The 24650-nt window shown below is 40.0% G+C and overlaps 1 protein-coding gene across 14 annotated transcripts; it reads right to left on the bottom strand.

Annotated features, from left to right (window-relative positions):
* Positions 1-4185: 4185 nt before the first annotated feature.
* ZNF596 (zinc finger protein 596) lies at positions 4186-24627 on the bottom strand. Of its 14 annotated transcripts, none has more exons than XM_074329243.1 (8): positions 24528-24613; positions 19132-19168; positions 11105-11186; positions 9342-9468; positions 8561-8656; positions 8397-8441; positions 7021-7100; positions 4186-6585 (listed from the first exon to the last, which is right to left on the bottom strand). In XM_074329243.1, exons 3-8 carry the CDS (start codon positions 11114-11116, stop codon positions 5344-5346), a joined length of 1602 nt encoding a protein of 533 aa, XP_074185344.1. In that variant the 5' UTR covers positions 11117-11186; positions 19132-19168; positions 24528-24613; the 3' UTR covers positions 4186-5343. The 14 variants fall into 14 exon arrangements, with proteins under 14 accessions (XP_074185344.1, XP_074185342.1, XP_074185337.1 ...); XM_074329241.1 differs by having other exon boundaries at positions 15055-19168; positions 20192-24605; XM_074329236.1 differs by having other exon boundaries at positions 11105-15410; positions 20192-24605.
* Positions 24628-24650: the final 23 nt, after the last annotated feature.

Here is a 24650-nt window from a genome sequence, read left to right as displayed (position 1 = left end):
TGGTACTTGGGTCAAGGTTCTATTAAAAGCTATGGTTTTATAAAACTGAAATAAACTGAAATCAAATATGTATAAAGAGTATTTTCAAATTATCCTTCAAAATGGTCTTTGTTCTCCATCATTTAATGAGATGTTTACTTTTTGTCTTCAAAATCTAATCAAGGTGAAGGGGGGGCACTGGAGGGAGGCTGGGGGGAGTGTTACAGGGAAAGAAGTGCTGTCCAGGTTTAGCACTTGTGTACTCAGGGTGCTTCCATGGAGTTTAGCTATGATTAGGTTTTCCCTTATAAGGGAAAGATAAAATCGACGTCTCATTTTCCCCAAGAAGCTGGGCAGTGTAGAATTTGGGAGAACAAGCAGCTCCTTCCAGAAGAACGTGCATTGGGAGTGTAGTAGGCCTTGCAGCCTCTAATTTGGGGGTTCTGGTGAGTCCTCTGTTCAACTATTAGGTTGGTGCAAAAGTAATTGCAGTTTAAAAGGTTAACGTTGCAAAATTTGCACCAACCTAATAGATGTCAGCAAGCTTCACTCTATTTCATTGCACAAGTCTTAATCAATCTTCAAACACTTCTGTACCAAAACACTGGCTTAAATATTTAAATTATATTAATATCTAATTTTTATCTGCTCATTAACTTCATCACTTGTGCTAAATTATCATGACTCATGCCCATGATACATTCTAATGCAGGGAATTTTAAGGGGTAAATTTGCAAGATGGGAGCTGTTGTTGATTCCACCAAATTGAAGTCATTGACTTGGTTAACCAAATGGTAAAACAGTCTGTGACATCACTTGGTTGATAACCAAATCTGTGCAGAGCCCATCTGAAAGTCAGAGTTGAGTGAGTGACACTGCTGGAGATCCCATATGGAGGAGCCAAGCTGACTCAGGACAAGTGCATCGAGAGGGGCAGAGGAGAGGAGGCAAGCAGTGAGGCTCGCGGGGGCAGGGGTAGAGCTGGAGACCACCACCAGTGCACATGGCAGAACAACTGAATCTGAAAATCCCACAGTGAAGGAAGAAACCAAGTCCACACACGGTGCGAACCAGGCACCCCTGCCTCAGAATCATGCAGGCAATTGGAGCTCCTGATCACCGTGGGAGAGTTGGCATTTGCAACTCTTGTTCCTCTCACATAAAGGTGTTTATATATTATTCATTAGCAATAGTCACAGTATTCTTACTTTTGACCATGAGCAAAAAGAGCCCCCTTGCTCTTTCCCTTAGAGAACCCTGCATGTCCTTGTTGACTGTGGCCACTTCTAAGTGAGGGTTTGGGGCTTCACGAGATGGGGGTCTGGAAATTGTGGACATCTGGAGTCTCATGGCTTCTTTCTTCTTCCTCCGCTTTGCCTCCTTAATGCATGGACTGGGTGTGAGTGAAAAACCTCCATCTGCCCAGGGGAGACCCTCTCTCCTTGTTCAGGTGTTACATCTTGCTCTTAAACCTCATAGCCTGCAGCAGCTCCTATCACTCCACCCTGTGCAAACTGTCCCCCATCAATTCTCTTCTGTCTCAGACCCTCACCCCATGGAAATGAACTTAGGCGAATGGACACCCCATAGACACATAAAACCCTGTGGTCCAACTCAACCCATATTTGTGGGACATTCTCTCCACCAAGGTTCTCGAACCAGTTCTGAAAATGAATAAGAGGAATCTGGATCTTGGCGATAACTGCCCAATTTTCCCTGACAACCCCCACCCCGAGTATTAACATCCTCTCTCAAAATACACCCCACCAAAGGCATGACAGTCAGCATCACACACTTCTCCCACCCTTCCAGGATCCACACAAACTGTAGAACTCCGTACCAGCTTCTGAAAGTTACTCTTGACTGTGTAGGCAGCATCTTCTTTTACAAGGTTTCTCCTCCACTGCTGTTTCCTTATTGATCTTCTGTCTGGTCATTCTATGAAACAGAGGTACCAGTCTCCTGCTGTGATTGTATAATTGTCTATTTCTCCTTTAATTCTGTCAGTGTTTGCTTCATGTATTTATGGGGCTCTGAGGTTTAAATTTTATGACTGTTATATCTTCTTGGTAAATGGTCCCTTTTATCATCATACAAGGTCCTTCTTTGTCTCTTGTAACAGTTTTTGGTTTAAGATCTATTTTTATTACTATTGCCACTCCTGATCTCTACTGGTTAATGTTTGCAAGGTTTTACCTTTTCCATTCCTTCATATCCAACTTACACGTCATTAGATCCAAAGCAAGCCTCTTGTAGACAGCATGTAGTTGGATCCTATTTTTGTAACACATTATGCCAAGTCTCTGGATTGGGGAGTTTAATCCATTAACATTTAAATCCAAGGAATGCCTTAACATTTGCCATTTTGTCATTGATTCTGTACAACTCACAGCTTTTTTGGGCTATCCTTTTCTCCATGATTACCTTCCTTTGTAATCAGTTGATCTTTTGGTAGGGACATTTTTTTATTCCCTTCTCATTTCCTTTTGTATAGTCTATAGATAGTTTGCTTGTAGTTACCATGGAAATTAGGTTTAATCTCCTAAACTTGTAACAATGTATTGTAAATTGATACCAACTTTAATCACGTATTAACACTCTACTCCTTTATAGCTCTCCTCCCACCCCTCGTTATTACCATCCGTATTGTGGAACACTTTTGTGATTGTTGCTGGACAATGCTGAATAGAAATGTCCTCTTCATGAAGGGATCTGGCTTACTGGAGAGGATTGTGAAGACACGCATGCGCACAGCTGCTCCAAGGGCCCCACCGTGCTGCCAGGCGCATGTTCACGGTGTTCCTGACATATTGCAAGCACTCTTGCAGATACAGAGATCACACAGTGCTGTCAGAGGAAACCTCGGAAAGCATCCTTTGTCAATGTAAATCTCTAGAGATATTTCTAAGTCCCCTCCAGGTACACCCAACCACAACCGCTCCACTGGAAGCTGGGGCTGGGCAACCCTTGGGCCTCCAGAAACATCACAGTATCTGACAACACAGGGGTCTAGCAACCACTCTTTTCCCACTAAAGGCTAGACAGGTCACCCTCCTCTTCCTCTTACGTTGGTAGCAAAGTGGGGCAGCCTGGGACAAAGAGGGTGTGACCAGAGAGGGGCCTCGGCCATGACATAGCAGGGGCAGGTGGGACTTCAGCCTGATACAGGCAGGGCCTTAAAAGGTATGATCATTGCAGGCATGCCTGTGCCTCCTCTGCCCCCTCTGCCCTATCTGTAAGTGTTCCTGGGTCTGCCACTCATTCCTCCAAAAACACAGCACCTTCCGTTTTTGCTTTGGTACTGCTGCTTTAACATGGCTTTAGTCCTTCCCCCTGCTGAACTTAGGATCCTCAATCCACAAGCCTAGTAGGCTTTCTACCTTAGAACTCCATAACTGAGTCCCCCATCTTTTGCCCCAGCTCCACAACTCTCCCACTCAGAGCCACCATCACTGATGCCCACAGGTCCACCTCTGAACCATTCAAACCCTGGGTGCTAGTTTCCTACTGATCAGGATTCAGCCCCTCCCATCTCCATAGCCCCAGCAGGGCCACAAGCCTGCCTCCACTGCTACTTTCACTTTTCCTGGGCTCCCCAGAGTGCCCAGTGGGCCTTTGCTGAAATCACTGGTGCTCCACAGGTAACAACTGTTGAACTGATGCCAAGTAGACAACGCTTCTCACCTCATGCATCCCTCTGAAATACAATCACACACACTAATCCAAAAATGACAACACCCTCATAATGCATGCAAACCCTAACACACACACAGCAAATGACCGCGCTTAAACATAGTATGTATGTTCAGATAATCACATATGGATCTCTCAAACTGAACACATACTTTCACAGATGCCATAAAGATCTACACCCTCTAAATCATACAAACATCACAGAAACACACCTGTATGCAGATCACATAATGGCCATATGCCCTAACCACACACAATTGCTGACACAAAGTTATTAATGGGAAACCCGGTTACGCCTTTGTGTGCTTTGATAATGGAGCATTTCAAGCTTTAACATCAATCAGGGACAAACACATGGCAGAGCAACAAAATGTGTTCTGAATTTCATCAAAACCCAGCAAAACTGGCTCTTATGGTGCCATATGGTAAAAGAGACAGGATCTGCATGTGGGCGTTTGATTCATTTGCACCAGCAAAAAATTAAGTTATGAAAGTGAAGATAATTAAACCAGGTTCCCATGAAAAAGCATCAAGGTTTTAATGTGATTCCATGTTACCAGTTGCAGAGAATTTTTCCTTTATAGTCATTATTGTCAAAACCCTGATTTTATACATTAAAAAAAGAGCAGAATCATTATTTCATGGCAAAATATTGCACTAAATTTAACACTAACATACTTAATGCATGATTTTGTATCTTGTACGCCTTAGGTCACATTCAATATTTTATAAATGACCAAATTTAACTGAGCAGATTTTTTCACCAACAATTAATGCTTGCAATTTTTCAGTATTAATCTTTTAGTTTGATCTTATTTAATGCTTCTTCTAAGGTTCTACATTCAATACAATATTCCCAATGTGCTGCACAGTTGTGCATTTTATCATACATGTTTTCAATAAGAAATCTTTGGTGAAATTCTGATTTTGCTGAACCACATTCTCAACTGTTCTTTTTAACTCTTTTCCAGTCCAAAATTTCTAATGTGAAATATGCCTTTTCTCCTCAGGACTGTTTTTCTTAGTGTGAGATCATGTGTTGACTAGGGAAGATGCACTCACTGAAAAGATTAGTTCATTTGAGACACTGAGTGCTTTATACAGTGTGAATCCTGATGTGTCTTACAAGTGTTACAATATTAATATTTTCCATTTTTTTATAGAATAACTAATTCAGCATAGTTTATCTGCTATTCCTCAAGAGGCTCTGTCCTCCTAGTAGTGGATATTTTCCACTTATGTCTTGTTTTAGCAGTTACCTGACACTCAATTTTCTCGTGCATATCGACAGTGGTGCTAAGTTGAATGATAGTGCACAATGATTACAGATCTAGAATTTTTCTCCTGTGCAGTTTACTAATTTGTTTAAAGAATAAATTATAAATGAAGATATTTCTACACTGATTACATACACAGAATTCTCTGACATTTCTCCATTTTACTAGTTAGAACTGTACATACTCAAAAACATTCTTCCACATTCATTGCATTTAGTTTCAGTTCTCCCATGTCATATATTATCTCCCAGATCAGTCCATTGTCTAAGGATTTTTGTCACATAGATGCCATACATATGGATTCTCTCCATTTGGAATTGAACGAAATAATAAGGATGAATAAAGGCTCTTCCACATTGATTACAAATATAGTGCTTCTTCAATGTGTGAGTCCTCAAGAGTGTTTAGAATTGGAATCTATGGGTGGTGAGTTTTCTACATTTATAACCTTTATACTGTGAGTTCTTTCATGTTGTCTAAGGTTAAAATATTTACTGAAGGCTTTTCCACACAGGTAACATTTATATGGTTTCTCTCCAGTGTGAATTCTCTTATGTGGTCCAACGTTGTATCTTCTATTGAAGGCTTTCCCACATATATTGCATTCATATGGTTTCTCACCAGTGTGAGTTCTCTCATGTCGTCTTAAGACAGAAGAGTAATTGAAGGCTTTCCCACATAGATGACATTCATATGGTTTCTCTCCAGTGTGAGTTCTCTCATGTCGTTTAAGAACAGAAGAATCAGTGAAAGCTTTCCAACATAGATGACATTCATATGGTTTCTCGCCAGTATGAGTTCTCTCATGTCGTCTAAGGACAGAAGATTCAGTGAAGGCTTTTCCACATCGATGACATTCATATGGTTTCTCTCCAGTGTGAGTTCTCTCATGTTTTCTAAGGTGAGAACAATGAGTAAAGGCCTTCCCACATAAATGACATTCATGTGGCTTCACTTGTGTGTGAGTTCTCTCATGTTGTCTAAGGTAAGAAGTTTTACTGAATGTCTTCCCACATAGATGGCATCCATATGGTTTCTCTCCAAAGTGAGTTCTTTCGTGTTTTCTAAGGTCAGAACAATGAGTGAATGCTTTCCCACATAGATGACATTCATGCGGTTTCTCTCTAGTGTGAATCATCTCATGACGTCTAAGGTTAGAACTTTTACTGAAGGCTTTTCCACATAGATGGCATCCATATGATTTTTCTCCAGTATGAATTCTCTCATGTTTTCTAAGATCAGAACAATGAGTGAAGGCTTTCCCACATCGATGACATCCATGTGGTTTCAGTCCAGTGTGAATCATCTCATGTCGTCTAAGGTTAGAACTTTTACTGAAGGCTTTCCCACATACAGGACATTCAAATATTTTGTCTCCATTTTGAGTATTATTGCATTGTCTAACGGCAGAGCTCTGAATCAAGGCATTACCACGTTGATGACATTCATATGATTTACTTCTAGCCTCAATTTCTTTCTGTTGATTAAAGTAACTGATGGCTTTTCCAAATTCTTGGCTGGTTTGGGGCTTCTTTCCCATTTGAGGGATCCCATACTGAGTCATTGTTAAGATTTCAATAGAATTTTCTCCTAAATCATCACATTCAAAAGGATCCACTTCAGTGTGAAATCTCTGCTTTTTAAAAGGAAATGAGAAACTGTTAAAGCTTTACCCACGTTTATTCATTCCTTCATTCATTTCTCTCTATATAACTTCTAGAGTAATCATTCAAGGATAGACTCCAGTTAAAATTGTTCCTATTAGCTACATGGGGTATTATTCTCCCACATGCATAAAGATTGTCTCTTTTGTGGTATCCCAACTGCAGATATATCTGATTAATTTTTAGACATTATGTTTCAAAGACTAGATGTATGAGCCAGGATTATGCAATTGTCTGTAAGACCTCAGGTTAATTTCTTCCCTAAAACAAAAGTAATAAAAATGTTCTGCTGTGACATCCTTGATCCCAACTCTAATTAGTCAGGTAATTATGCCAAGTTCCTAACTTACTCAATTCCCAGGACTTTATTTAGAAGAACAGGTTCAGTTCACACCCATAAAACTTACCACTGCACTTATTAAGGATGCGTCCTTGTGGAAATGTTGAATGGATAGCATTTCTTGTTTTTTAAGATAATCTCTCCTACCTGAAATGAGTGGAAAAAAAATAAATTGCTAGAGCTGCTTTAGGGAAACTGAAATGTTGAAGAGACCCAATGCCCTCTTAAGTATGTTTCAAATATTTATACATACATTTGGAAAAAAATTTCGAATTAAGTAATACTCTAAAAACGAGCTCATTAATACTCTAAAAATGAGGCTTCAATAGTTGACATTTTCAAGACCAGAATGTTAAGAAAAATAAAATGAAGATGGCAAGTTGTGGAGGAAAAGAGAGGAAAAAATCTCATAGAATAGGATCAGGAAAAGGGACAATTTGTGAATTTTCTTAAAAATAAAAATCGCACTTTTATTGACAAGCTAAGGCTATAACAGTTTCAAACAACAAAAGAAATAAGCAGTCCCAAGACAATGGAATGTAAAATTCCAACAGACAAGTTAACACTCTTTACCCTCACTCCCATCCTCAGCACTATGCGCTCCAACCTCCTCACAGTCCTTCTTAAGGGCAGGAATGTCCTCATGGGGCTTCAAAAAAATCCTTTCTCCAAGCCCTCACGCATGTGAACAAAGGCACGCCTGGCATACATCAGATCAGACTTGTGATTCAGCCGTACCGAGGCCTTAGCAATAGCTGTGGTGTTGCTCAGTATGCACACAGCTCGCTGTACTTTCGCCAGGTCTCCACCAGGTACAAAGTGGGAGGCTGGTAATTAAGCCAACTTTGAAGCCAGTGGGGCACAAGTCCACAAACTGGATGCTGTGCTTGGTCTTGCTGGTGGCAATGGCAGCACTGGTATCTTTGGGAAGCACGTCATCACAGCTGAATAGGTAGCAATCCATGTATTTACCATGTAAAGGGTCGAATTTTGCCATCTGGTTGGCTGGCTCAGAGCACACACTGGTGATCTCTGCTGCAGTAAGCTGCTCACGGTAGGCTTTCTCAGCAGAGATGCCAGATGGAAGTGGATATGTGGATAGGGCACTAGGTTGTTCTGGAATTCTGTCAGATCAACATTCAGGCCTCCATCAAACCTAAGGGAACCAGTGATGGAGGACACAATCTGTGTAAGAAGGTGCTTAAGGTTAGTGGAGGTTGGACGCTTAATATTGAGGTTTCTACAACAGATGTCATAGATGGTCTTGTTGTCAACCATGAAGGCGTAATCTGAGTACTCCAGAGTTATAGGGCTGAAATACAGCTGTGAAAATCTGGGGTGAGGACAGTGGGGGAGGGTGAGTACAGGGAAAACTCCAAGTACAGAAATATAACCTTCCAGAAAGCCAAAGATACTGAGAGACACTTGAATGGAAACTGATACCTGTAAGGTATAATGACATCTGAAGAATTTGTCCCATGACATCACCTACATTAAAAAAAAAAAAAAAGACTAAACTGAGTTATTTTCATTTGCTCATTCTTGGGGCCTACTCACTCATTGAACAGGCTCCTTCTCTTACTGAAGCACGGCTTCTGGGAGCTTACCTGGACCCTGGCCTGGCAGAAAACCAATCCCTTCTCTTGAAAGTTGCTCTCCTTCCTCCAAATGGGAAATCACATCTGATTTGTACAGCTGACTGCCTGTTTGTAGGCAAAATATATGTGTGTTTTGAGTTCTGTGCTGAGAACAGTGCATGATCATCAATACAGGGTCAAGTAACTAATGAGGAAGAATAATATAACCTCTGAAGGTCAGCCCAGAGAAGAGTATGTTGAAAACGACATAGATAGTTCTTCACCAGCAAAATGACAGCTCTTGAAATTGTTCCAAAAGATACTAAGGTCCTATCATTACTGATGCCTGTGCCCAAGTTCAGAGACACTCTGCAGAATCTTCAATATTTTCATTCAGTGAGAAAATATAAGTTTTTACAGTGTATGACTATTATATCCAAATAAATACAAACGCCACTGGAAAAATCTAGGTTCAATGTGGAAAACAATTTGTCTGTTATTTTTAATACTGTGGTCTGATCTAACCTGTCCCTGCAGCAAAATGGTAATTAAAAAAAAAATCAGTATTTACTTTCCCATTCAAAAAACAGTGAATTCCCACCACTGCTGGAGTGTTGGGCGATTCAATAGCAAGAAAGACATGGGATTGCAAACTAAATATATGTAAAAAGTAAGGGAGATTGCTGTCAGGTAGTTGTGGGAGTTATGAAGAAGCCAGACAAAGTTTGGAGTAAGAAATAGGAAAGCTTTTTGATATTCTTCTAGAAATAATTTAAAAATACATACATACATAATGTGTATTTAGACTCACCAATTGAGACCAGATGACTAATATTCTCCAGCATTACATCTCTGAATAGTTTTCTCTGGGATGTGTCCAGCAAGGCCCACTCTTCTTGGGTGAAGTCTACAGCTACATCCTCAAAGGTCAATGATTCCTGAAATATTATGGACACTGTTTCAGACAGAGCTATCTCTGCCAGTCTCTAGGGCAGGATGGCACAGGTGACAGCATTAAGGAAGTGGTGGGTGAGTTTATATAGAAAGCTCAAATAGGATTTTGGGTCTGGTCACAGCATTCTCAGTGCTAACCTGGACATCTGACTTTCAGATATACTCACAGAAACATACACACTGTAAATACCTAAAACTTCATTATAAAGAAGTATCACAAATTTGTAATTCTGACTTCAAAATCATGATATTGTAAAGTTTTCATTTGACAATTTATAACTAAAACACTCTTCTTGACCAATTTCAAGTAAATCTCATCACAAGGGATGCAATATCCATGATCTACCACTTTTTAAGCATGACTCTAGTTATATTATTCCATTTTATCACCTCAGTTTTCTCATCAATGAACTGGTTTAATGGTTGTTATGAATTCTTAAAGATCCAATGGGCTAATGTATAAAATGATAACTATCTAGCAAACCACACTCAATGCAAGTTCTATGTTTTTTATTCAGTAAAGGGCAGAAAGTGTGGAAGCAATGTCCACAATTCTGTAAAATTGAATACAATTCATACAGGACTTGGGATCAGCAGGTATAGCCTTTCATCGCCACACAACTCAGGTGTTCATTATAAAGTATAAGGATAAATGGTTTAGTAGACAAGCCAGAGGCTCTGAGACTTTGATACTGAAGGACAGTGTTATCCTGACTCTTCCTATGGTCTAAGGCCTCTCATTCGCAATGTTCTGGGACCTCCACATGTCAGTATCATTGTCATGCTGTCTCTCTGTTCAAGCATACCTGAAGCCACTTGATTATTTTTGCCACATCAGTTCATCAAAAATTTCCACAGGGCTATAAGCTGTACTCTGCCTCCTGTACTCTTTTCTCCTGAATCACAGCCAAACTTAGGGAAACAATACTCCCTATGCATTGCTTCCACTTAAAAAATTTGAACAAAGGGAAATCACAAAGAAAGTTCATGATTTAGGACATGGGTAATAATGAGAATTTTAGTGTTCTGTATAAGAAGTTTTCAGAAAGCACACATACATTCTATCAAAACTTTAAGAGGTTGAAAATTTGAAAAACTAAATGACTAACTCCTCATTGCCTATCTGGCATAATCATTATTCATTTTCCCTCAGCACTAGTCAGCATTCCCCCAGCACCTGTAACACTGGACTGATTGAGCTCACCGGTGGAAACACTGGCCTCCCTTCTGGGCTGTAGTGCTCTGCTCCTTCCTCATCTCTATCACCCACAGTCACTGCAATCCTAAGGCCATTACAGTCAGTGAAATGGTTAATGTATAAGTTTGTTTTGGCTAACAAGGCCCTGAGTTGGACGAAAACAAGAAAACCTTTCTTATCTTGTCTGTGAAAACACAGCATTTACAGAGGCTGGAATACCTTAGTGTGATATTGGGAAAGAGATCACCACTCACTGAGTCTTTGACCCAACATGACCATTATAGATTTCTTGGGAAACTTAACTGAAGCTCAGATCCTTGAAAAATCTCCTGAGTGCACTTAGAACCTCAATGCCTGTAGGAAAAATATACACACATACTAGAAATAGAGATACAATCTCAGTAGATAAACTCCCAATTCACCTGTGACTCCATTGTCACTAGCTCAGCTGCCAACCCTCTTCTGGGTTTTCTTGACACACAGTCCAAGCCGTCGGAGGCAGAGCTAAGGAAGGAGAAAGAAGTCATGAGACACCCATTGTCCACAATTTCCAGACCAAACTATCATGAAGCACCTTTTGTGCTGTGATGCTCTACCTGGATGTAACCCTGAACCCAACCAGCAGAAACAGGCAGTGTTCTCTAAGAGAAACAGGGAGCGCTCTTCTCTACTAGGGTCCAAAGTAAGAAGGCTATGAGTGCTGCTGCTAGTAAAGATTATACAAGTACCTTCAACTACGAGAAGAATGTGAAACCATTGAGTTTTTGTGTGACAGTTAACCCAAGGTGTTCAGAAGATTTCAATTCCCTCAATTCCAAAACACAAACTCATGTCTCATGCATCTCCACCTCCAGAAACCACTGTGGAATTTCTCAGGCTTAATTATTCTTACTTTGTACACTAGCAATTTCTCCAACCCCGTCCCAACCCTCTGGTGCCTCAATTCATTCCGACTATTCCCTTCCCTTGGCCCCCAGATACACATGACCTAAGTAATTTGTCTCCTCCAAATGAGGTTTCCAGGAATATTATCACTCCCTCAACTCTGACTTTTTGATTTGTGCTGCAGGAATTTGGTCATGAACCAAGAGAATTAAGAAGACACTTTATGATAGGTCTAATCAATCCTGTTACTCATTCGTTGGAGGAGTCCAAGGCAGCAACTTTGCAAACTTACCTCTTAAGATCCCCTGAATCAGAAAACAGCATGAGTATGTGGGTTATGGAGCTACTGGCGTGTTCAACAATCCTCTAGGGCAGTAGGCTCCAAAATTATAGAGAGAAGACATTTTAAGAGGAAATTTAGTTGTTTCACCTGATATGTTAGAAAAGTGGTAGCTGAAATGCTGCCCTTCACCAATCATCATTAGCTGCAACTTCCCTTAATTTCATTATTTCAGTGTGAAAGTGTTTATAAAGTGTAACTGGCCCCCTAGAACATCAATAATAATGTGTAATTCATGGACAAGTGATGATAATGAGTCATTCACTAACAGAAGTAGCTTTAACTAACCCATTTGTAATAGCAAAGTTTTATTAAACGTGACTCTCTGCTTAGAGATTTACATACACTTGCTTATGTTTTCCTCAAAACGATCCTGCTGATTATGGTTCATTTATCAATTTACTAAATGACATGATCAGAGGTCCAGAAAACATTAGTAATATGACAAATTCACATGCACACAAGTATATAAAATGCATATAAGTACATATTAGAAAGGGACCCAGGTGTAATTTAAATTTTCCTCTGCCTGTCTCCTATGCTCAAATTCTTTAAGGGTTACACACACCTAGACTTTACTTGGAATAGTACCTATAACATTAAAATCAGAGGCCCCACACTGTTTTTTCAACATATTCTTGCTTTTTCTCAAAATGACTCCCCACCTCCACGTTCTCTATCACATAGGAACCACCGCAGTGACCCAATTCCTAACAATTAGCGTCCAACTCTCCTCATTACCGCCCAATTTAATTCAGTTACGCATTTCAACAGGTATTTACCAAGACCAACATTATTCCCTATGTCCTTTTGACTATTTACCACATCTGCTGAATAAGACCATAAAGGAAGGTGAGTCCAAATATCTGCCTTTTCCGTGACTGCAGCTGACAGCACAGGACTAGGATAAGGACCCTCCCTTAAACATGGAGTGACATCTCATAGAGACTTTGAAATATATCTGGAAACTCCACTATGTGTTGGTAAATAACCAATCTTCCATAATCCCAAAATATTTCAAATCTCCATGCCTTTCAACTCACACATTCTCACACTCCCCTCATTTTCAATACAAACTTCCTACTAAGTAGATGTATCATATAAGTTGACAAATTACCTCAGTGTAACATCAGAAAATGTACAAATATTCCTGCACTTGTACCCTTGAGTTACTCCTCTCCCACTCCTGGCTAAGATCAATGTCTCTGATGGAACCATGTTCTCTTCTGTTTTGTCAGGGACCTTATATTAATTAAAAAGTCTATTTCCTTTAGCAACAATTTCTCCCTCTTGCCGCAATGCATCCCCTCAGCACTGAAACCCATTAATCTCTTCCATCTTCAAACTAAAACCTCCTCTGAACTTCTTTCCTCTTAGCGTTCTTCTCTCCTGTTCCTGCCTTTACAATTGCACTTAGGGCTGAAGGTGCAGCTACCGTACGCTCATGTCTCCCTCACCATTTGACTTTCTAACATCACCAATGACATCTGCTCAAATAAATGCAATGTATGCGCTTTTACATGGAACCAAATAATAAGTGCACCATGACCTCTTTGGGGGAACATACTTTTCCCTAGGTTTCTGTGACATCTCAGTCTACCAAATAAATGTCTTCAAAGTAATGTAGTCATTCCAATTCCGTATCACTGGAGAACTACAGTACGACCTCGGTTTTTTGAATGTAATCCACGAGTTCTGAAACGTTTGAAAACAGCCGACAGCTAGGCCTCAAGATCTTGCACTCAGCGGAAGCCGTGTGACATGTTTGACTTCTGAGTCGTGTTCGAAAATCGAAGTGTTTACTTCCGGGTTTACGGCATTCATAAACCAAAATATTCATCAACAGAAACGTTCGAAAACCAAGGTACCACTGTATTCGAATAATTCTGTTGGAAGATCTCAAGACCCCATCGTATTCCTTCATCCCTTCCCACTCATGTACACTGTCATGGTGTGCTCACATGTTTATTCAGTTGTTTCCATTTCTTCCATTACTTTTTCTAAAGTTAAACTGACAAAACTCATGTCTGAGCTCCATTTCTGAACTCTTGTTTCCATTTGCAAGCTAATGTGCATTTAAAATGAAATATGTCTCAGGACATTACTTCCCACTCCCCCAAATGTTATTCTTTATCTAGTCTGTAATCTTTTTGATGTCTCCACCAGATATCTAAGGTTTGAACTGCTGTATACTCTCTCAGAACGTCACAAACAAAATGTACTATTGCTATCATTTCCACAATGTTCTCTATTATCATCCTTCATTTCCACCCAACTCTACAAACACAATTACCTACCCCATGCTTATTTCCTTCAATTTCAGTTAGAATGTCACTTCCTAAGAGTTCCCTCACTGAACTACTAACAAAGTCAATGCTTCCCTTCACAGATTCATTTACAAAATAGAGGAGGTCTATCTCTCCCAGAACCCAGTACACACCAGAACCCAGACAGATGGAAATACAATGAAGCCGAATCATACTGAGGATACTGCCACAACATTCAAGAGTTCAGAGCTTCTTTCTCGCTCTAGAAAACAAACCATTTTGATGGTGGGCTCTCTTTTAATGCAGCGGATAACCGCATCAGTGCTACAAGCCAAAGGGAAATCTGATTAACTTGGGTTCCGATCAAGTAAATCCATCAAGAATGCCTCAGTAAAGAAGTATTTTCCTTATTAGATAAAGTAAATGAAACTAAGGAAAACAAATATATTATTTCTCCATTTCTTCTAAAAGCCTCAAAAGCAACTTTCATGCCTTTCCCCCGAGACTTCACTGTTTTAGGGATTTTGGTTGTTGTGGGCAGCACTGTAGAGAATATGCAGCAAGAGAATCTGCCTTGCCCTTTATTTATAAGAGGATTCTAATCTATCAGTATATTCTCAGGCTGCAGGCATCATTCTGACACTACATAAATATTTGCGCTGAACATATTTTCAAGGAAAAGACATTTCACGGATACAAAATGTGCATTTTTACCAACAAGCAAGAAGTAGCCCATGCAGTGCATGTCTCTCAAATTCAGATTTAGATGATGTCCCAAAACCTATAAATCTACGAGCTTCAATATCCAGAGGGTACCCAGAAAATGTATACATGTTTTAGGAAAGGAAAAAAAATGTATTAAAATTGTAATAAGATATACCAATAACAAAAGATGAATACAAGTCACGTTTGACTTCTGCAATTCCAAGAGGTGCTCAGAGCCGTTATCATCAGTGTCCAGACACCTCTGACTATGGCGAATTACTGCATGAGCAACATTGACCAAACTGTCCACTTGTATCGCTGTGCATGCTGTTTCAATTTCTTCACACAGTACAATGTGTCTCCAACTTATCATGAATGCAGACAGTTTTTAGACGTGTTGGAGGTTCTGTTGTATACTCACGCCTCCACTGTTGTTGTACTTCCACAATGTTCTTGAATTTCAAATACTACTTCAAAATGGTCTTGCGCTCCTTGAACAACCGTACTTCCGCCATTTTCTGACTGTCCTGCCTGTCGCATGGTAATGCTAGCATTCATTTCATTAACACCATCTTTTGAGTGAATGTCATGCTACGCATTGCTACTGTAATTCAATTCAACTTGAAAAGTAATACATAAACATCATCTCTTAAAATGTGTTTACATTTTCTTGGCAACCTTGGTATTACAAATTCCCAGAATGGCCAGCGTCAGCACTCATTTTACTGTCTTTTTTTTCCTTTTTAAAAAAAGTGTGGTAAAACAACTATAACACAAAATTTAACATATTAACCGTTTTGAAGTGTACAGTTTGTGATGTTAAATACATTAAATTCAGAATGTGTGCCACCACCACCAACACATCCATCTTCATAGGTTTCTGCGTCTTGTAAAACTGAAATGCTGAATGCACTGAACAACAGCTCCACATTACTCCCTTGTTCCAGACCCTAGCAAGCACCATCCTACTTTCTATCTCTAAATAGGATACTTTTAAACTGATGTTAAATGTTATGCTAAGTGAAATAAGTCAGACGGAGAAAGACAAATACCATATAATCTCACTTATATGTGGAATCTAAAGAATAGAATGAACAAACAAAACAGAAATAGACTCAGAGATATGGGGGGGGGAATTAAGGGTTGCTAGGTGGGAGGGGGGTGGGGATGGGGGAGAAGGTAAAGGGATTAGAAAGTACAAATTAGTAATCACAATATAGCCATGGGGGTATAAAATACAGTTTGGGAAATATAATCAGTAATGGTGTAAAGACTTTGTAGGGGGTCAGATGGGTACTTATCTCATTAGGGAGACTACATCATGGACTGTATAGATGTTTGACCACTACACTATACACCTGTAACTGAATAATACTGAACGTCAATTATAACTTTATGTATATCGTGTTTCCCCAAAAATAAGACCTAGCTGGACAATCAGCTCTAATGAATTTTTTGGAGCAAAAATTAATGAGACACAGTCTTACATTATATTATTATATTATATTATTATTATATTATAGATTGGGTCTTATACTATAGTACAACAAGACCAGGTCTTATATTAATTTTTGCTCCAAAAAACGCATTAGAACTGATTGTCTGGCTAGATCTTATTTTTGGGGAAACATGGTATATAGTCACGGGATGTGGAGTACAGCATAGGTAATAGAGTCAATGGAATTGTAATAGCTATGTATGATATCAGAGGGGTAGTAGATTGAGGGATGGGGGTTATCACTTTGTGAGGTGTGTAAATGTCTAACTAGTATATTGTTTTGTACACCTGAAACTAATAAAAAAAATTTAAATATCTTAAGACATTTCTTTATAGGACATATTTTTTCTGAATAAGACACAGGCAACATATTTTTTGATTTAGGTATAGGCATTTGATACCATAAGGAATACTCTATTTTCTTTTTTTAAATTATACTATTCTGACAGTAAGAAATTTTAGTATGTATTATTCTATATAACCTTTAGGTAATCAACGATTTGATTTTCATGTATCTCTGATATGTTGTCTTTGTCACCCATTTACTTCAACATTCTCGAGGCAAGTGATACGCTCCTTTTGTCCTAAGTGAATGTATCTTGCAGGTACACTTAGCACCAAAACTGTATCAGGGAGTGAAATTATACTGATGAATAAAACAGAGAAATCTGACCTTGTGGGGTTAAAAGTCTAGTTTAGAAGCTATTAAAGAAATAGTGACAAAAATACTCAGTTTATATATACTGATGTATATAGAAGTGTGAAAGCGCTCTTGAAATGTATGTACAATTCATCTGACACTTAAAAAATTTATTTGGGCAAGACTTAGAAAGTTTGGCAGAGAGAGAAATAGGTTCAGAGGTTTTTGTTTTCAGATGAGGGAGCAGGATATTGTGGATACACACAGAACCTGCTGTGCCCCAGGAAGTGAAAACACACTGGAAGGCAGCTGCGAGGTGAGCTGAACTAGAGAGGATGGCACACTAGTAGATTTTAGGGCCCCAAAGGTCATTGTAATTAGATTGGTCCTTTTTACACCTAGTAGGAATCCACTGGAGAATTGAAAACAAGATAGTGAAAGAAATAGATTTGCGTTTGTAAATGAGGCTTTTGTTGAAGAATGGAGTAAAACAATTAAGAAAGGTTTGATGAATTTTGATAATTACATGATGGTTGTCTGCCATAAAGTGTTGGTAGTGAATCTGTGCTGGGGAGGAGAAAGGACATCAGTGAAATAGAAAAGGAAGTACAAACAGAAGAGTAATTATGGCATTTTACTCGTATATTATTGATTACTGACTATAAGTCAGACTTAACGCTACGGGCTGGGCATGCAATTAAGGAAGAAAAACACTGTATTTTCTCCCGTTCATGCATTTAAAGTCTAATAAATAAATATTAAGTTATGATACTGTGTTATTATATAAACCTAAAGCTATGTCAGCTAAATTTTATATTTGGTTGGGCACAGTATAAAGAAGCCCTGTCTAAGGCCTGCCAAATTTACTTAAAAATTATCAGAAGAGAATAGAAGTAGGAAGTATCCCAGAAGTCAGCGCAGGGTAACAGAGGCTGAGAGAGAGGAGGTAAGGAAGTCCCACGTAGTAGAAATGGTGTTCCCTGAGAAGCTGAATGCACTGGTGTGTAACTGCCATCAATTGTGCCGGGGGAGCAGACAAGGTCTGCACTGAGAACTGATGCAAGTTGTAAGCCTCTGGGTGATAGTTAAGGCCAACATTTTCAGTGACTTTAAAAACATTTAGAAACCAAAGAAGGAAAAAGGTACATGAGGTTTTTGGCTTTTCAAATGTTCACAAATATGCAGGTATCAATAAAAGTTAAAAGAATAAAAAGATTGAATAATTGATTACAGAATAAAATGAAAAAGCATTTGACAGAAATCAATATAAGTTTTGACAGTAAAATGAAGCAATTATAAAGGACTCATGAAAAGACAACACTGGTGATTAAAACAGACCACCTATTCATTTAAAAGCAGTAATTTAAAATGTTAATAAAAATGTTAAAATTTCTATCCTTATTAATTTGTATATGTATGATGAATTAATTTTCATGGAAATGTTTTGAATATTCACTCACTAATAAGAAGAATCTGACGAGGCAATTTTAAAATATAAATTATATATTAAAATCTATCTCCAAAATGGATTTGTGAGAGTTCTCTCAAATATGTAAGGTAAATTGCTCTTTAGGAGAAAAAATGAATCTGTTCTCATTAATCAGGCTAATCCAATGTACATACATGTAGAAAAAATTTAGAAATCAACAATCTTCATTGAGGACATTTTATAAAAAACATTAATAAAATTTTAGCCATTTAGCTATTTATTTTAGCCATATAGCCATTACTGCCATTGGCAAATGCTAATACAACATTGTCAAGTGGAGTTCACACCAGTAAGGAAAGGATGATGCAACACTAGGAAATCTATTATTTTCCACAATTTTAAAGATCTTAAAAAATGAGATCACATCAACCCTTGGAAAAATATCTGATCTTTAAAAATAATTGAAAATCTTTAAAATTTATGTCAAATGGTGGGGGATGTTTCTTGTTAATCAAGAAAACCTTAGCAGCTATATTGAGCAGCAAAGAAAGAGGCAGTTCCACTAAAGGCAAGACTGAGAAAGGAGCTGGTCAGGGCTACTGCCACTCACCAAGGCACAGACTGCTGGAGTCGGGACCAAGAAGGGAGAAAGGAGAGGAAATACAATAAGGTGTCAAAGACTTACAATTGTATTTATTCTCAGAAGATGCATCAACTGCAAACTAAAAAAAAAAAGAAAAAAAAAAGAGAATCCATTTAACTATCATATTTAAGAATATTTTTTAAAATCAATAAATCTATTCTGAAATACACTGAAATCAATGTTTCTTCTTTAGTAACAATAATTTAAAAAGTAAACAAACACAAAATTCATTTTCTACTTATAACAAAATATTGTAAGTCTCATTTGAAATAAGTTTGCAAACTCATATAAAGTAATTTTAAAACTTTTGGAAGACAAAAATGAGACGAAAAAAGCCTACCAAACCAAATTTCCTAGGACATAGTGACAAAAATCTCAATGAGTGCAGAAAATTGATGCAACCCACATTTAAAAGTCATATGCAATCTATCACATGAGAATTATCCTAAAAGACAATTTTGTCTCAATTTTCATTTGGGGTTGAGGATATAGTCAAAACGATTGGGAAAAAAGAAACAGAGACAGTTCAAATCACCCCTGAATCTATATTACTTGAAACTTTTAAACAAGTCAAATTAAACAAACATTCTTAAACAATAAATATTAATGAATGGAACATTTTATTATATGGAATAGGTGACACCTTCCAATGGAAAACAAAAAAGCAAAGGACACGAAGAAAAGATTTTGCTTTCATCTTGTAAGACCAAAGTAGGAAGTGTGTGTGTGTGTGTGTGTGTGTGTGTGTGTGTGTGATTAAACTACAAAATATAACATAGTACCTCAATGCACATCAAAATGAGTCAAATAGAAAAATTCATTTTGCATATACATGTCTATAATGAATTAAATTTAAGTCACTTAAGTAATTAGTGAAATGGCAATAGAATAAAGAGGTGTATTTTATCCAAATCTACATATATATGTATAAACATACACACATACTCACAAACACACGAAGTCCTTGTTAAAGTAGGAGGGGACATCACAAGTTGGTAGATGAGAATATCTTCGTAGTTGTGTGTGTGTGGGGGGTCTTACAGAATTTATTAAAATATGAAATGTACCACTTCTTGATCCAGCATTCAAACTCAAAACTTACCCAAAGTGCAGGAATCCTTACATACCGTGTTTCCCTGAAAAGAAGACCTAGCCGGATAATAAGCTCTAACGTGTCTTTCGGAGCAAAAATTAATGTAAGAACTGGTATTTACTATGTTATGTTATGTTATATTATATTATACCGGGTCTTATAGTAAAATAAGACCAGGTCGTATATTAATTTTTGCTCCAAAAAGACACATTAGAGCTGATAGTCCAGCTAGGTCTTATTTTCGGGGAAACATGGTATGTGCAGAGAAGTCAATTCTTTACAAACCCATGAACACTAGGGTCTCCTTGAGATGGATGTGCTGTGAATAATTTAGAAATAACCCTCCTGTTAGACATTCAGAGTGATTCCAGTTTTAAACAATTACAGAATAAAACACACAGAATAAAAAATGAAATGAGGGCCGGCCCGGTGGCTCAGGCGGTTAGAGCACCATGCTCCTAACTCCGAAGGCTGCCGGTTCGATTCCCACATGGGCCAGTGGGCTCTCAACCACAAGGTTGCCAGTTCGATTCCTCGAGTCCCGCAAGGGATGGTGGGCTCCACCCCCTGCAACTAAGATTGAACACGGCATCTTGAGCTGAGCTGCCGCTGAGCTCCCGGATGGCTCAGTTGGTTGGAGCGTGTCCTCTCAATCACACGGTTGCCGGTTTCGACTCCCAGGATGGTGGGCTGCGCCCCCTGCAACTAGCAACGGCAACTGGACCTGGAGCTGAGCTGCACCCTCCAAAACTAAGACTGAAAGAACAACAAGTTGAAGCTGAACGGCACCCTCTACAACTAAGATTGAAAGGACAACAACTTGACTTGGAAAAAAGTCCTGGAAGTACACACTGTCCAATAAAGTTGTGTTCCCCTTCCACAATTAAAAAAAAAAAAAAAAAGAAATGCCACCTTAATTTGTCACAGCTATCAGTTTCTAATCTCTCTTTTCTCTTGCAAATCATTAATATTTTGAGGCCAAAGATATAAGATTTACTTTGTTAAGCTTCAGATGCATTATACAATCAGGAAGAACAAATTTCACCTTACTGATATTCTTTTCCTGGATATTTCATGTATTCCTGACATATTCACTACTAAATATGTGCAGTTTCCTTAATTCTGCTTTACAGAGCACTGACAGTAGTACACCAGATTTGGTCCCTATGCAATCCCTGTTGGCCAACCACAGGGCCCAGTCCTAGGCTTCATCTAATGTCTGGGCATGAAACACTTCTCATGATGATCCCCCAAATGGAGCCACATCACAATTTCCATGTCACTGTTTCACGGAGAGATGGAAAAGGCTTGAAATGAGAGAAGACTGATGGAAGGCCACAGGTGAGGAAATGCGTTAACACAGGACACTTGAAAGTCAGAGATTAGCATGTACTAAAACCAGCATTTCAGGAAAGAGAAGACAGAACAATAAATATGACTTATTCCAGAGAAAGGGCCATTCCTGACCCCTCCTTATCTCCCTCCTTCTCTGACCTTCTTTCACAGCCAAGACCAGTCTCGATAAGTCACTCCTGAATGTTGACAATGTGCCATTCAGGTCTTTGAGTAACTTATCCCTTTCCTTTTGCCATGACCACATACACGGGCAGAAATTCAACATGTGGCAAAGAGGGTCATCTGCTATCCAATGAACTATCAGTCAACAGGGACAAATTCCTACATGGAGAGCAATAGGTGAGTTTGCCCTTTGCTTCATCCTGATTGTTGCCACGCAGCAGCCTACCCGTCTATCTCCTTGTACCTGCCCCTAAAGAAAGGAGAGTCTGTGAGAAGGATCCTTTCAGGGACTTTGCTTCACCTTTGTGCTTACACCTTACGCCTCCCTGTTTGGCCCCAGAAAGATGGCTGGTCAGCCAATGACGGGTATGATTCCCGGAGAGGGGGGACACAACTCAAGCCAGGCGCAGTTGAGTGGGACCAACAGGAGAACCCACGGGATTGGTAGAGGTGGGGACAGCCCCGCACCTTCCCCAGGCTAAGGAAAACCTCTGCCTCTGTGGCTGCATTCCTTCCCACAACCTGCAAGGGAAGTGATTCAATGACGTGCTCTTCATCTATTCATATGCAAATAGGTTTTGTCCCTTGGGGGAGTACAAACATCCTGAGACTTTTGCCTGCAGGCAAGGGTTCTGCTGCCTGCAGGCAAGGGTGATTGGCTTGAATCAGTTTCCTATTATGATGTGTGACATTCACAGATCTTGAGATTGACAAGCTTTATCTCCTTTACTTCCCCACCTAACTAATAAAAGCTCTGTGTTGGCCAGATTCCGGGACCAGTCCTTGAGGCTGCAGCCCCTTGGCCCCGCTTGCACTCTATTCATGGCTACTGTCATTTCTTAACCCTGTGCCACCCTTCACGCTTCCCACAACCCTCCTCGCGCGCGGGACGCGACACTGATGAAGCCCAACATCACATGGAAGCTATGGGGATGAGTTGGTGTGATCCCCTCTTTCAAGTCACAACCCTCGCAGTCTCTTCTAGTACCTGCTGGACACAGGGTCACCAGATGAGGAAGGGCAAGAGCTCCCTTTTTTCATACTGCATTGTCTTTCCTCCACCAAGCTCCCTTCCCAGAGCCAAGTGTCATCTGTTCACTGGAGAGAAGCCTTTGTTCTGTGCTCAGTTTAAAAAGTCTTGGTCTTTCTCTACCCAGCTGTGCTGTTACTCTGCATCTGTTTGGGGCAGGCAGAGATGTGAGCTGCAGAAACTAGTAAATACCAACCATCACTGCCTCACAAGCAAGGGGCAAGGTCTGCTCTCCTCACTCCTGTTACAAATACTTCAGAGCATATTTCCTTCTCCTAGGCAATAACTTCTCTTTCATGGTTTTATTCATATTGGTTAAAAGCATTTAATCAATATGATTAAATCAAACTTTTCCAGTATATCACATTACTACATCAAGGAATGTAATAAGAAGAAGATGTAACTATTAGCACTGGAAAACATAAAAGGTCAGATACGGAAATAGCTCTGAGCAATGTTTTAAAATATCCATCAGGAACTGATGAGGTCTGTTAGAACAAAGCTCCTGGACAGCCCAGCCCATCCTTCATTATTTAACGTGTTTCCCCGAAAATAAGACTGAGCCGGACAATCAGCTGCAATGCGTCTTTTAATCAAAAACTGATATAAGACTGGGTATCACATTACATTATAGAAGGCCTGTCTTATTTTACCTGGTCTTACATTAATTTTTGCTCCAAAAGATGCATTGGAGCTAATTGTCCAGCTAGGTCTTATTTTCGGGGAAACACTACGAAAGAGAGAAAGAAACAAACAAACTTGAAGAAATCATATACTTAGCTGGAAACTTTAGCTCACATTTCTTTAAATTAAAAGATCACATAAAAGGCAGCTGTTGAACAGATTACATGTTTAAAATTGGTTTTGACTGTTGAAACAAAAACCCTCAATATCCCTCCCAATTGCACACTAAAATAGTGTCAAATTATTTACTAAGCACCAAATAATACTTCCAGTATATGATAAAAACTGGAAAAGCTTTGAGGTGTCATAATCTGATTCTGACACAATAGATTTAAAACGGATTGTGATCTGGAAAATTTAAAAAGCATCTATAAATTTGGAATCTACCCTTCTATTGCTCCAACTGCTACTGTCGCTCCAAGTCCCCTCCTCTATGTCCCCTACTGCTGCTGGCCTGGGTCAGCCTCTTCCACCTTCACTGCTTTCGCGACTCCAGGGCAGCCACCCATCTCCCAACCTCTATTTTACTCTTTATTAAGCCCTCAGTCGCCCTTGCTCCTTCAATCTGTTCTCTCTCTCTCTCTTCTCCTCAAACCCCCACCCTAGTCTTCGACACCCACGGGGATGAAATCAAGTTGCCCTCAGCCCAGGAATAGCTCATTCTCCAGTGGGATCTCGGAAACGTGCACACACGTCGGCGGGCAGAGCCGGAGGGGTAAACGTGGGACACCGCGACACGAGGCGTCACAGGACAGGGTCCGTCCTGGGCTGCCCGAGAGGCGAGAGGGGCGACGGGGGGACCAGGACGAGAACCCACGTCCCGAGCGGGGACCTGACACGGCGCGTGGTGGGGACACCGTGGAGACACCGAAGGCAGAAAGGCCGGGCGGAGACGGCCTCTGAGCTACTGTAACCGGAAACGGAAATGACACGAACAGCGCCGGAGCGATTGGCCTCCGTGCCGCTCAGGGCAGCGGGGGTCTCCCCGCGGGCGCGACGGGCGGATGCGAGGCCTGTGACATCCGCAAGGACCCCCGGACCCCGTGTGGAGGACGGCGCGGGGAGGAGGCCGCGGAGGGCGGATTCAAACGCCTGGGAACAGAGCCCACTCACCGCCTGAAGCCTTCGCGCCGGGAAATCCCCTTCTGCGCCCACAGGAAATTACGGAGGAAGCGGCGGGGCCTCAGCCCGGAAGGGGCGGGGCCAGGGAGGAGGCCGCCAGCGAGGTTTGGGGCG

Source organism: Rhinolophus sinicus, linkage group LG04, assembly GCF_036562045.2.
Source record: "Rhinolophus sinicus isolate RSC01 linkage group LG04, ASM3656204v1, whole genome shotgun sequence".
Lineage (NCBI taxonomy): Eukaryota > Metazoa > Chordata > Mammalia > Chiroptera > Rhinolophidae > Rhinolophus > Rhinolophus sinicus.
The sequence above is the reverse complement of the archived record's forward strand: the minus strand, read 5'-3'. Positions and strand labels throughout refer to the sequence as shown.

Coding starts and splice junctions, on each gene's coding strand:
- ZNF596 (XM_074329234.1), bottom strand. CDS start 11,209: ATGACTTCTTTCTCCTTCCTTAGCTCTGCCTCCGACGGCTTGGACTGT. Junction 9,469..11,104: donor TAGTGACAATGGAGTCACAG/GTGAATTGGGAG, acceptor ATAATATTTCAG/GAATCATTGACCTTTGAGGA. Junction 6,586..7,020: donor CATCCTTAATAAGTGCAGTG/GTAAGTTTTATG, acceptor CCTTTTAAAAAG/CAGAGATTTCACACTGAAGT.